Consider the following 13,020-nt stretch of genomic DNA (forward strand, 5'->3'; position numbering starts at 1 on the left):
TTAAGACCCAACAGGAGTTTTTATTTCTTTACAAAACAGAAGTGCAGCCTCATACAGAAACAGAAGGCAGGGAGGTAAATCTACTCCTCGGGTTTTAACGTGACGACTTGCAACCACTGCACTGAAGCTCTGTTCACACACTGACACACAGTCTGCACATCACCGCCACTGTAAAAAACAGCAGATTAAAGCAACAGCTGAGAGATTACCGCATCACACAGTTATGTTAGCAAATAAATCAAAACCGCAGAAAAAACAAAACATAAAAAACGTAAGTTTTTCATCTTCTGCAGGCTCAGAACTGCAACATAAAAACTTGAGTGTTTTACTCTGAAAGCCCATTAAAATTTATTAAAATAACATATTTAGTTATAATTTTACGTAACGTTTAACAGCTACTATGCAAAATGTATTTTTAACCTCATAGAAAATGTTTGCTAAACAGTAAAAGATTACCTTTAAACTTTGTTTTTCTTAAAGAAGCTTAAAAGTAATCTTTAAAGCTATCTTTAAAACACAATCTTTAACGAGACTTTGAGCTTTAAATAATTCTGTAAAAAAATAAAACAGTGTGGCAATTTTTTATCCTTAGCGTCTGACATTTATTTGCTTGTTTTTTACATAACAGTGTTTAGACCAATTACATTTCCTGTTTTGCAGAAAGTAGCTTGTGTGTCCGTAAAGCAGCTACTCTAACGATATTACCAAAAATGTAAACTTGAAAAAACCCCCCCAAAAAACAAGAAGAAATTAACCAATTATTTGTTTTCTGATTTTTTTCTTGGTTGCGACTCCAAAGAGAAATTCACAGTTGTCACCAGATAGAGAAACACTGCAGAGAGCAGGACGTGTAACTGGTACAAAAAACCCTGAAAACACCGAGCTAAAGGTTATACCAGTTTGTTCTTGTACTGCATGTGACACCTTCCCAAAGCCACAACACATGAAGAGACCAGAGTGAACAGTTCATTATTTAGTCATCAAAAAGCGCGTTTAAAACAGGAGACTTCACAGTTTAATTCCCAACAGGTGGTACTTAAAGGAAAAATACACCTTACTGACCTCTGAAAAACAAAATGCTGTTTTCTTCTGGCTTAAAAACAACATTTATTTTTTACGCCAGCAGCCGCAGGAAGTGAAGGCTGGAGGATGTGGACAGTTATTTTACCCAAGCATCACATTTCCTTATTAACAACATAAAGTTTACTAGCTGTAGCAGCACAAAAATAAAAGCTGAAACTAATTATTTTTATTTATTATTCCTGGTGAGTTTGGATTAGCATTGGTAGCTAATGCTAACTCACTTCAGCATTAGCTACCAATGCTCAAGCTAGTGGTTACAAGCTAGAGGTAAACCACCATCACAACTACTTTGTTGTGGTTTACACCAACTTGGTGTAAACTAGTAAACCATTAGCTTGTAAGATAATGTTAAACCACTAACTAGCTAGTACACGCTAGTTTTAAACTAGCTAGTACACTTGTTTAGTAAACTAGATATTTGACAACTGAACTTGTAGTGGTTTACAAGCTAGCAGTAATCTATCTGTGCTGCTAACTAGAGCACAGCTAGTGCTAAAGTAAATTAGAAAAATCTTGTATTAGTGCAGAACTTTAACAATACAGTAAGGACTTGTTTAATCTGCTGAGGCAACCATTTTGGAAAATAATTATTAACCTGTTGTCATATTGTTTCCTATTGGTGCCATAAAGGCTAATGTAAAATGCAGGATTCGCTGCACCTATCTTGTCAACAATGCTAAAAAAATGTCTAAAATGTGTTTTACAAAAGTCCAAACAAGAATAAATTTAGCTACTGTTACATGTATAAAGTATATGTGCTTTTTAGGGTGTTAGTTTTTTTAGGAAAGTGTTGATGCTTTTGAATATAACAGGTTCACTAAAGATGAGACCTTGTCAGTCCCATTTCAAAAAAACTGAAAATAAAAAGAGGCATTGTCGTTTTAGTGACGTTTCCTCTGATAGCTGTAATATTTTTATTATTCATAGAAAATAGGGTCAGCTGTATTTTTCTCAGTGCAGATTGAGCGTTTGTATAGTGTAGCATGAGTGTAAGTTCCTGTGTTATCAGTGTAGTCTCTAAGGAGCAACGCTCATGCCACAAATATATTGATTTATTATTGGCAGCTAAAAGTAATAATTTCCAAGGGTTGTTCATCAATCAGTCCTAAGCAACCATAAAGTTGATTGAAAGTTAGATTGTAAAGTTTTACTCTAACATAGAGAAATCACATGGTGAAAGTTTTGGCTTAATGTGACCAGATTGTGAAATTTATGTGCAGGGCCCCCTGAGATAATTACTGTCTTACAATTAATTTGTTTTTCAAGATGACAGTTTAGTGGCGATAACCTTCTGCTTCTGTACAATTCAAAACAATAACCACAAACACCTCTTTTAAAACATTTTAACGAATATTTAAACCAAACCATCTACCTGTAAGAAAGATACTTAATATTGAAACATGCCATATTTTAAGCACATTTTCTTAGCTTGTATTTCCAAATTCAGACATTTTTGCAATACATTTTTCTCTCATAAATCTGGACGTGTCTGCCTTATGTATTTTTTTTATGAACTTTGCAGTTATTTTTCTTTGTAGAACTTGTTTCCATCTCCAACCCCCAGACTGACACTTCCAACCTCTAAGCCTTTTTTCAACAGGACCCAATTATTCTGCTCATGTTTCCAGGTGGATTTTTCCTTCAAGTACGGTGTGAAAGTAAAGACGGCTCGAGTAAACCTGCAGCCTGAGGGTGAAATTCACCTACGGAGCCGCGGCCGTGCCCGAAGTTTAGCACAAACACACACACGTTATAAACAAACACTCAGCAGAGACAGGTTTCCTGTCCCCACTCCCTTAAAGGGTAAAAAACATCAGCAAGAGCACTGCTTGAGTTTCTAATCCTATGTAAACAGACTTAGTGTAAGGCAAAGAGGAAGAGCAGGATAAGGAGAGGAAGGATGCAAAGGGAGCGAGGGGAAGAAGCGGAGGAGGAGAAAACAATAGTGAAAAAGGGAGAGTAAGGTGAGGATGGTTTGAAAGGCAGACGGCAGAATTAAAGGGTTTAAAGACAAAGTTTTACCGAAGACTCGACTTCTGCAAGAAAAGTTGAACAGCTGCAGCTTGAACAGAAAAAACATGAAGAAAATGTATTTTCTTTTCACATCAACTGTTTAGATTAGAGCCACTAAAAAACAGAAGGGTAACACTGTATTTGACGGGTTGTGAATAAGACTGTCATAACACCGTCATAAACATGACATAACACCGTCATAAACATGTCATAACACCGTCATAAACATGACATAACACCGTCATAAACATGACATAACACCGTCATAAACATGTCATAACACCGTCATAAACATGACATAACACCGTCATAAACATGTCATAACACCGTCATAAACATGACATAACACCGTCATAAACATGACATAACACCGTCATAAACATGTCATAACACCGTCATAAACATGACATAACACCGTCATAAACATGACATAACACCGTCATAAACATGTCATAACACCGTCATAAACATGACATAACACCGTCATAAACATGACATAACACCGTCATAAACATGAATACGTCTTCATGAATATTTATGACTGTTGTCATAAAGTGTCATTCGGTAAATCATGACACTTTTAATACAAAGTTGACATTAACCAAGAAATCATGATCTGACATAATGTTATAAAACTATTACTGATTAAACTTTTGCATAGTTTTTAAAGTTTAATCAGTAATACTTTTATAACAAATTTATGTCAGATCATGATTTCTTGGTTAATGTCAAGTTGTCATAACAAAGACATTTTGAATAATGTCAACTTTGTGTTAAAAGTGTCATGATTTATCGAATGACACTTTATGACAACAGTCATAAATATTCATGAAGACTTACTCATGTTCATGACAGGTGTTATGTCATGTTTATGACGATGTCATGACAGTCTTATTCACAACCCGTCAAATAAAGTGTTACCAAAGAAAGAATTTTTTTACTTTTTTCTCAGAATTTTAGCTTTAATCTAAGGTCAAAAGTTAGAATTTAGAGATTAAGAATTTTGAGAAAAGTCAGAATTCTGAAAAAAAAGAAAAAAAGCTCACATTTCTGAAATTAAAGTCAAAATTCTGATCAAGCAAGTTAGAATTTGGAGAAAAGACAGAATTTTTAGATTAAAGTCAAGATTTTGATAAAAGTCAAAATTCAGTTTAAAACAAGTCAGATTTCTGAAAGTAAGTCAAAATTCTAAGATTAAGACTTTTGAGATAAAAGTCAAAATTCTGTAAAAGATAAAGAAAAGTTTGATTTCTGAAATTAAAATCCGACTTCTGAGATTAAGAATTGTGACTTTAAGGTCAAAATCCTATTTCTTCCAGTGGCTCTAATCCTTTTCTGTAGTTTCTACCCATTTCTATTACTATTATTCTATTTTTCTCATTAAATCTTTTTAATTTTATGCAGTTGAAGCCTAAAAGCAACATCTCCTTTGGTAAATGTTTTCCATCTCCACATCCTTCCATTATGAAATCAGGGCGCAGACATTTTCATGTAGATACGTTAGACTGAGCGCCATGTTTTTGCTATGAGCTGTAAACATTTCTTTTTGTTAATATGCAGAATGTAGTTTAGAAAAGGACAGAATCCAGGTCTCCATAAATAGATGTACAAGCATCAGACAATGTCCACTAAAAACAGTCAATGTTGTAAAAAATGCATCTTTTCTGGACACTTTTAATTTTGAAAGAAATGTTGACAATACTATAAAAAAATTGGTTCTTTTAAAATATCTAAACATTTTGCCTAAACTCTTGGAGAGGCTAAAGAAGTTATAATTTATTCTCAGCATTTCATAAAACAAATTAATGATCTCGTGTTGCAAATGTTAAATAAATAAAGTAAATTATGACTCATCCTGATTGATCATATCGACTCCCTCCACCGTCATTTTAACTTATCTGAGGATTATTTTAGATCATTTTCAATTCAGCTGTTATCATCTGACTGTATTTTACTTGATATTTAATTTAGTTTTTTATGCCAACGCCTTTTATTACAGGTTTAGTTTAAATACCAATTTAAATGATGTTTTAAAAATAAATGATTGTTTTGAGTGTCTGATGACCAAAACTAAAAAAAATACAATTTCTCTCAAAGAAAATATAAAAAAGTTGTCTCCATGTCAATTTAAACACACTGTGCGTCTTTCTGAATGTTTAAAAATAAGCAACCGTCCATTAAAGCACCTTAGTCCAACTTAGGTAACACTGCAAAAACACAAAACCTTACCAAGTAATTTTGGTCTAGTTTAAATTACTTACAAAACCTGAAATTAGACAAACTAACTTAAAACTAAATCTTCAGAAAAATATAGAGGCTTGTTTTAAGTAAATAATCCCTTAACATTGATGAAAAAGTGCTTATTCTACTGGCATATAAATTATAGCATGGGAAGAATGTCTTGTTATAAGTTAAATAATCTGCAAATGGAACTACTTTCTTAAAATCAGTATTAAGGAATTATTTACTGAAAATAAGCTTCTATATCTCGCTAAAAATGCACTTAAATATTGGTGAAAAAGTGCTAGTTTCATTGCTAAGGGGAACTGAAGCCGTTACCTAGCAACCCCAGCCAAACCCAGCCCGTCTCCTAGCAACCGGTTCCAGTTCCACTGGCAGATTTTATCACTTATAAAAAGACATTTTGCCCACAAAATAAGATAATTTGCCTGCTAATAGGAAAAAAAACTATTTTTCCTCAGTAATAATGAATGATTTACTTAAAACAAGCCTCTATACAACTTACTGAAAAGTTAATTTTAATTTAGTTTGCCTTATTTCAAGTTTTCTAAGATATTTGCACTAGAAACTAGACCAAAAATACTTGTTAAGGTTTTGTGTTTTTGCAGTGAAAAGCCTACACAGATTTTTTTCTTTCTTTCTGCAGCAGCTGACAGCGGAGTAATGAGAGTTTTAGCTCTTTCAAGGGGAGACAGGCGCGAGAGCAAGTGAAAAGATAAGACAGTGAGACGTCTTGGAGAATTATTTTCTTCCTTTATCACCATTTTACTCCTTTATGAGCTTTAGCAACTCAAATGTATTTACCTGTCAAGGTGGCAAAGCCAGCGGAGATTAAAAAAATCCAATGAGAGTGGAGGGAGAGGAGAAGAGATAAAGTGAGTAAAGGTATAAATCGGCAGTGAGGACGGAGGAATGGAGGAGAGGAACGGGTTTAGTTCGGCAGTGAGACGCTGGGACAGTCAGCAGTAGTTTGTGCAGGGCAGCATTTCCTCTCTATGAGTGAGTGTGTTTACAAGACGGGATATGAAGTGGTTATGAGCGTCATCACACTTGGAAAATAAATGTTTCTGCTGTACAAGAGCGGGTATAAGAACCTCTACACTCATGTTGAAATGGCAGGTTTTCATTTTGTTTTATTAAATCCATATTTAGTGTGATTATATGGAAGAGGGTTAGTGCCACCTACAAAAAAAATCAATAAATTTTTTTTACTTTAAGTCCCAAATTTTGACTTTTATCTAAGAGCTCAACTCATATTTCTAATTTTGTGTAAATTCAAATAAATAGCCAAACATTCTTAAGTGTGTGCAGTTAGCAAATGAAAATAATCACGTAACAAAGGATTTGTAAAGCTGCACTGAAAGGCTGTGCCAAATTTATTTGGTAGATTTCAGTGTTAACACCATGTTTGTCTCATGGACAACTCTGATTCTGGAAAAAATGTCAGATTTCTGAGTTTAGAGTGATAATTATGAGAAAAAAAAGGGAATTTTTTATTATTTTAAAGTGATAATTGTGAGTTTAATCCCAGATTGAGTTTTTAAATCTGAGAATTTTGAGATTAAAGTCTCTTACCTAAATATCTCATTTTAGGTACACACTAAAATCTTGAAGGGGGAATAATAAATAAATAAATAACTGAAAATGCTGAAATTCTCTTAATCCTGTTTTCAGAATTAATTTTCACCTTAAAACTCATGTTAGTAGAAAATGAGTATCACCTGTCACCATTTAAAATGTCTTTTTTCACCCCCAGATGATAAAATAAAGTTATGTTTGCATCAAAAAAGCTGAAATTTCAACATGGTTGTACAGACTTTTAATACCCACTATCAAGTTTTCTGTGAGGCAAATAAGACAGAATTTATCTGAAACTTTTGCAGATAATTTAAAACAGATGAAATCTTAATTATAAATAAAGATATAAAATATAGACTTTGTTAAACACAGCAGTTGATTCATGCCTGAGAAGCTAATATTATGAATCACAAACTGCCATTGAACAGCAATCAGAGACATTGAGTTAATGAGAGTGAAGAGACGGTGATTTCATCTGTAATTAAATGGAAAAATGTGAATAACAAACCGTTCAATGGTTACAGCTTCAATCTGAAGACACCCTGATGGGAGGGTGGGTGGATAAACGAATGAATAAATGAATGAATAGTTTCATACTCCATCTCTGATCAGCTGGAGATCTCCGTCTGGGATTGACGGGAGGCACTCCAGAACTTAATAATAATAATAATAATAATAATGATACAAAAAATCCTTCTTCAACTTTTAACACAATAAAATCCAGTCGTAATTCAAATTGATAAGATTTCATATCCTCGATTCCACCTGATCATGCTGATCTCAATCAGCAGAGGCTCTGATAAGGACAGGAAGAAAAGTCTCCTTCTCCCTCAGAGAGGAAATTAAGAAAACGAAAACCATCCTGTAAAACTTTCTGTCAGTTTTTTGTTCCTTTCAGGTAAAGGTTCGGTCACCTTCCTTGCAGCGAAGCCCCCCTCCGGAGATCTTCAGAAACATAAAGATTTACCAAGCGAAGAGAAGATTGGGTCCTGCTGAGGAGGAAGAAGAGGAGGAGGAGGGAGGAAGATCGCTCCAGGCTCTCTGCCCATCTGCAAGGACAAAAAGCTAAAAGTTGGTTTCAGCACTGCAAAAGCTCAAAATCTTACCAAGAATTTCTGGTCCAGTTTCTAGTGAAAATATCTTATTACACGTGAAATACGACAAACTCACTTCAAACTAACTTTTCAGCAACACATTATTTTAAGTAAATGATTTCTTAATGTTGGTGAAAAAGTTCCAGTGGTAGATTATTTCACTTCTGCCAGTGGAACTAGAACTGGTTGCTAGGAGACGAGCTGGGCTTGGCCGGGGTTGCTAGGTAACGGCTTTAATTCTCCTTTCCTCTGGAACTAGAACTTTTTCACCAATATTAAGGAATTATTTACTTAAAATATCTTGCTAAAAAGTTACTTATAAGTTAGTTTGTCATATCCCAAGATTTTTTTGTACTAGAAACAAATTCAAAAATACTCTGTAAGATTTAGTTTGAGGTTTAGCGCCTCTCTTTTTGGACCCGTCCTCCAGAGGCCTAAAATAACCGTCTAAACCGAGTTCTTTGAGAATAAAACAGAAATCTGTCCATTGTGTTTAGGTTTGAACTTTGATGTCTTCATCCACTCAGGAAGCGAACCGCGCCACCTTCCAGCGTTCACACCTGGCTGCGAGAAAAAGCCCAGAGGAGAGCTGCTTTCTCTCCCCCGTCTGAATCTTTATTCCGACTTCAAACCCTCGCTCTTCTCCGGGGGGGTTTTCAGCTCCGAGATTTGACAGGAGACCTCCAACCATGAGGAGGCCCATTACGGCAGAGTGTGTGCAGGTCGCCTGAGGGGGCCCCTCTGCAAGACAGAAACAGATACACATCACTGCCGCTCTACTGCGCCTGCAAATGCATCTTGGAATTCTAATATACACGAAAGACGCAGGAAACCGAAGGAAAAGCTGGTCTGGGGAATGCAAAATCTGCATTTAACGATCTGTTTTCTGTTCCTGGCGTTAATTTAGTTTCAGCTAATAGTTGGGGGTTTTAGAAAGTCATTCACTGCAAAAACACAAAATCTTACCACGTATTTGTGTTTAGTTTCTGGTGCAAATATCTTAGCAAACTTGAAATAAGACAAACTTAACAGTAACTTTTCAGCAAGATATGGGAGCTTGTTTTGAGTAAATAATTTTATTATTAGTTCCACTGGCAGGTTATTTAACTTATAACAGGACATTTTTCCCATGTTATAAATTAATTTATCTGCCAAAAGAACAAGCACTTCTTCATCAATATTAAAGAATTATTTACTGAAAATAAGCTTTTACATCTTGCTGAAAAGTTACGTGGAAGTTTGTTTATTTCAAGTGTAATAAGATATTTGCACTAGAAACTGGGCCAAAACACTTGGTAGGATTTTGTGTTTTTGCAGTGTTCCTGGTTAGCTGGTAATAGACAAAGTTCGGTAGCAACTAGTTACATTTTCTCAATTAAACTTACTTGAGTAACTATTTTGAAAAATTTATTTTTAGGAGTATTTTTTACTACTCTGTACTTTTTACTCTTACTTGAGTAAAATTTCTAGATTTTCTACCCACTGAATAAGAATAAACATGTTTTAACCAAAAATTCACCAGTCACAGATATACACCTGCAGTTTTTATTAAAGTTTAATAATTTTTCACTTAACTTTATATTTTGGTCTGTCTGATCATTTTTAAATATTAAATGATTAATAATTTGATCAGTTACTCAGTATGTAACTAGACTTTTTACCAAATAAAATCTTTAGCAGTATATATATGAAAACTACAGAAGAAGATTATGGCCACTGGAGAAGAAAATAAGAAATTCTGGCTTTAATCTTCTCAGATCAAATGTCAAATTTCTAAATTTTGATGTTTTTCCCCAGAATTTAGAATTTTTTTCTTAGAATTTATTGCAGAATTCTATTGCTCTTAGAGGACTAAATTAAAGTCAAAATTCTGACTTTTTGTCAGAATTTTCAGAAACAAAAATCAGATTTTTTCTTTTTTGTGGACCTAATACTCTTCAGTGAGAACTGCTTTCATTTGATTGATAAGATATTATTTCTCTGGGCCCCATAAACCTTTACGGCGGGCCGTGTTTGGCCCGCGGGCCCTCAGTTCCAGCCCTGAGTTGTACTGTTGCTTTGGGTGGTGGTGTGTTTATCTTTTCTCCTAATTTCAGTGACATCTTGAGGGACTTCAAAAAGCCTAAATCAAAGTAATTTCTTTTGCATGCTCATCTTAGTGTTTGACATTTGGAGGCCGTTTCTCAGACTCACCTGTTGATGTCAGTAAAGCAGCGAGATGCCATGCTGCCGCTGACGTCCCTTTCTGTAGCAAACTGACAAAATGTGCCGCTGGGAGGAATGTGTTTGCGTTGGTCACTTGTTCCTTCAGGTCCTCTTTAATTTGGACATTTTGACTGTAGACTTTAGCTGAAAACACCAGTTACTAAGCAACTGGCAGAGAGCCGCTGGAAGCTGGCTCGTCTCATCTCTGCAGTCAAACCGATTCAACACAGCTTTGTTCAGTCTGTCCTCCGTCTCTCCTGAGCCTCCTCTGCATCCTCCTCTACATACACTGCTAAAAAAAACAAAAATAAACGTCTCACCGTCCAGGTGAGCTTCACAAAATGTTTGAACAAGTCTTTAAAGTCTCTTAATAAGTTTTGAAAATAAATATAAAGCAACAAAAACAAGTTCTTCTCCCATGAGAGACAGCAACCCTAGCATGTTGCCCAGCAGGCGGTTCATGAAATCACCTCTCCAACATTCGCCGCATCGCTGCCGACTCCGGCAGAGATGCTGGAGAGCCACAGAGCTCGGGGATTTCTGCAACCTTCACCACATCTGAGCAGAAACCAGACTGGACGTCGATTCGCAGCGCGTCACGCTCATCAGAGGGGTTGCAGGTTTTGCCAAACATGATGCAAATCGAATCTTTCTGAAAGCAACATTTTCAGAAATATTTTCTCGCTTCTTTCACAGCAAGAAAATAGGATTTCTTTGACATTTGTTCAACAAAACTGACTGCATTTAGGCAGAGTTGGGTGGTAACTAATTACATTTACTCAGTTACATTTACTTGAATAACCTTTTTTAAAAAAATATTAACTTTTTACTTTTACTTGAGTAATTTTATTATGAAGTATTTCTACTCTTATTTGAGTAAAACTTCTGGGTTCTCTACCCACTGATGAGGTAATTTTTAAATATTAAATAACTGATAATTTGATCAGTTACTCAGTACTTGACTAAACGTTTTACCAAATAGTTTTACTTGAGTGTAATTTCTGGATACTCTGCCCACCTCTGCCGTTGTTAGTTGGTGCGTTTCTGCTCAGGTGTGACGCCTGCTGGGTGAGACGACGATCACAAGTAAAGCAGCAAGAACACAAAATGCACTTTTCTCTTTGTTAGTTTAAAAGTCCGGGTAAAAAAAAAAAGGTTTCAGATCCACATCAAAACCTCTGAAGTCGAAATAAACTGGATTGATTAATTGATTGAAATGCAAAAACAGAAAATCAAAATATTTTCTGTTTTTGTTTTTTGTCTAGTTGCTAATACAAATATCTTAGCAAACTTGAAATAAGACAAAACTAACTGACAAGTAACTTTTTAGAAAGATATAGAGGTTTGTTTTAAATAAATAAGTAAATAATTCCTTGATGTTGATGAAAAGATTCTAGTTCCATTGGCAAGGAGAACTAGAGCCGTTACCTAGCAACCCCAGCCAAGCCCAGCCCGTCTCCTAGTAACCAGTTCTAGTTACACAGGCAGATTTTTTCACTTTATAACAAGATATTTTTCCCCTGTTACAAGTGAAATCTGCCAGTGGAACTTTTTATATCAATATTGTTCTATTGACAGATTATTTAACTTACATTATTTACTTAAAACATGCTTCTATATCTTGAAAAACTTACTGTCAAGTTAGATTTGTCTTATTAGACCAAAATTACTTGATAGGATTTTGTGTCTTTGCAGAGTGATTTAAAAATTTTTTTTTTACCCAAAGCTTATTCAGGTGATTGTGATTTCTTTTACTAATAGTTAATTAAATTCTGCTCTGGTTGACTAGTAGAACAAACAGAATTAAGAAAATGTGCATTAGTGTTGGTGCCATGATTGGTCAATGTGATCGTTGCCTCAGTTTACGCGTTGAGTTGTCAGGGTTGCTGCCTCTCAGGCTGCCTGTCAGGAAATCCGGTAATCAAACGTGTCCTTCTCCATGTAGTCCGTCCAGGTAGACGACGGCATGCTGCGGTACGGGTCCAAAAGGATCCGGAAGCAGCGGACGATCAGTAGGCCGAGGAAAATGAAGAGGATGAGGACGAAGACGAAAGCCGCCCTTTGCTCGAGCGTGAGGAAGGAGGCGGAGGAAGAGGAAGAGGAGGAGGGGAAGTCTGATTCAGAGGCTGAGAAGGTGCTGCTGTAGAGGTCGTCCGCCATGTTCAGACGATGGTTCTGATTGGTTCAGTTCGGGATCATCCTCATCTGTCCACTGAAAACCATCTTTACAGCAGAGGAGTCAAATCGGAGATTTCTGCAAAGAAAAACAATACGTTACTTTTACTGTAAATTTGTACAAATTTGAGAAACACTGAATATAAACTGTTTTAAACAGAAAAAGATCACAATATAGATTGTTAATTTGTGAGCATAAAGTTTCTTGAGTAAGAGAAGTGCAGAAAGTTTGTGTATTACTTAATTTAAAAAAATTAAAGCTTTTTTTCCTTGGTGTCTGAGCCAAATCAATGAGTATTTGGAATCAATTCAGCCACTAAATGTTGTAGTATTTATTTGAAGTGGATTTTTACAGGCCAAATGTCATACTGTGAGGAAACCTACTGCAACTGATAATGTTTAGAAAGTGAGACTTTATGCTGCTTCCATTCACTACTGCTATGTTTCTACACAGATTATTAACCAAAGTTATTCTGCTGACATAAACAGCGTCTCCATTACAAATGTGCAAAAAACGTCACACATTCACTAATAACAATAAAACACAATTTAGCAATTGCAATGTTTTTTTATTCACATCCATGTACATCAGAACCGGCTCAGAAAATCCAATTAACTTGAAAACATCCAG

General features: G+C 35.4%; 1 protein-coding gene and 1 long non-coding RNA gene across 3 annotated transcripts in view; both read right to left on the bottom strand.

The window, feature by feature from the left end:
* On the bottom strand, positions 1-11,074 carry LOC114156445 (uncharacterized). 2 transcript variants are annotated; one of them, XR_003597941.1, is made up of 4 exons: positions 10,203-11,073; positions 8,570-8,750; positions 7,513-7,964; positions 1-168 (listed from the first exon to the last, which is right to left on the bottom strand). It is a non-coding gene; the product is annotated as an uncharacterized LOC114156445 (long non-coding RNA). The 2 variants fall into 2 exon arrangements; XR_003597940.1 differs by having other exon boundaries at positions 7,513-8,750; positions 10,203-11,074.
* An 828-nt stretch (positions 11,075-11,902) lies between these two features.
* LOC114155342 (cortexin-3-like) overlaps positions 11,903-13,020 on the bottom strand; it is a 31,109-nt gene continuing 29,991 nt past the window's right edge. The window contains exon 3 of the mRNA XM_028035186.1: positions 11,903-12,468. Coding sequence (XP_027890987.1) covers positions 12,120-12,374 — 255 coding nt within the window. The 5' untranslated portion in view covers positions 12,375-12,468 and the 3' untranslated portion in view covers positions 11,903-12,119. The remainder of the gene's footprint in view (positions 12,469-13,020) is intronic.

This window comes from Xiphophorus couchianus, chromosome 13 (genome assembly GCF_001444195.1).
Source record: "Xiphophorus couchianus chromosome 13, X_couchianus-1.0, whole genome shotgun sequence".
Classification (NCBI taxonomy): Eukaryota; Metazoa; Chordata; class Actinopteri; order Cyprinodontiformes; family Poeciliidae; genus Xiphophorus; species Xiphophorus couchianus.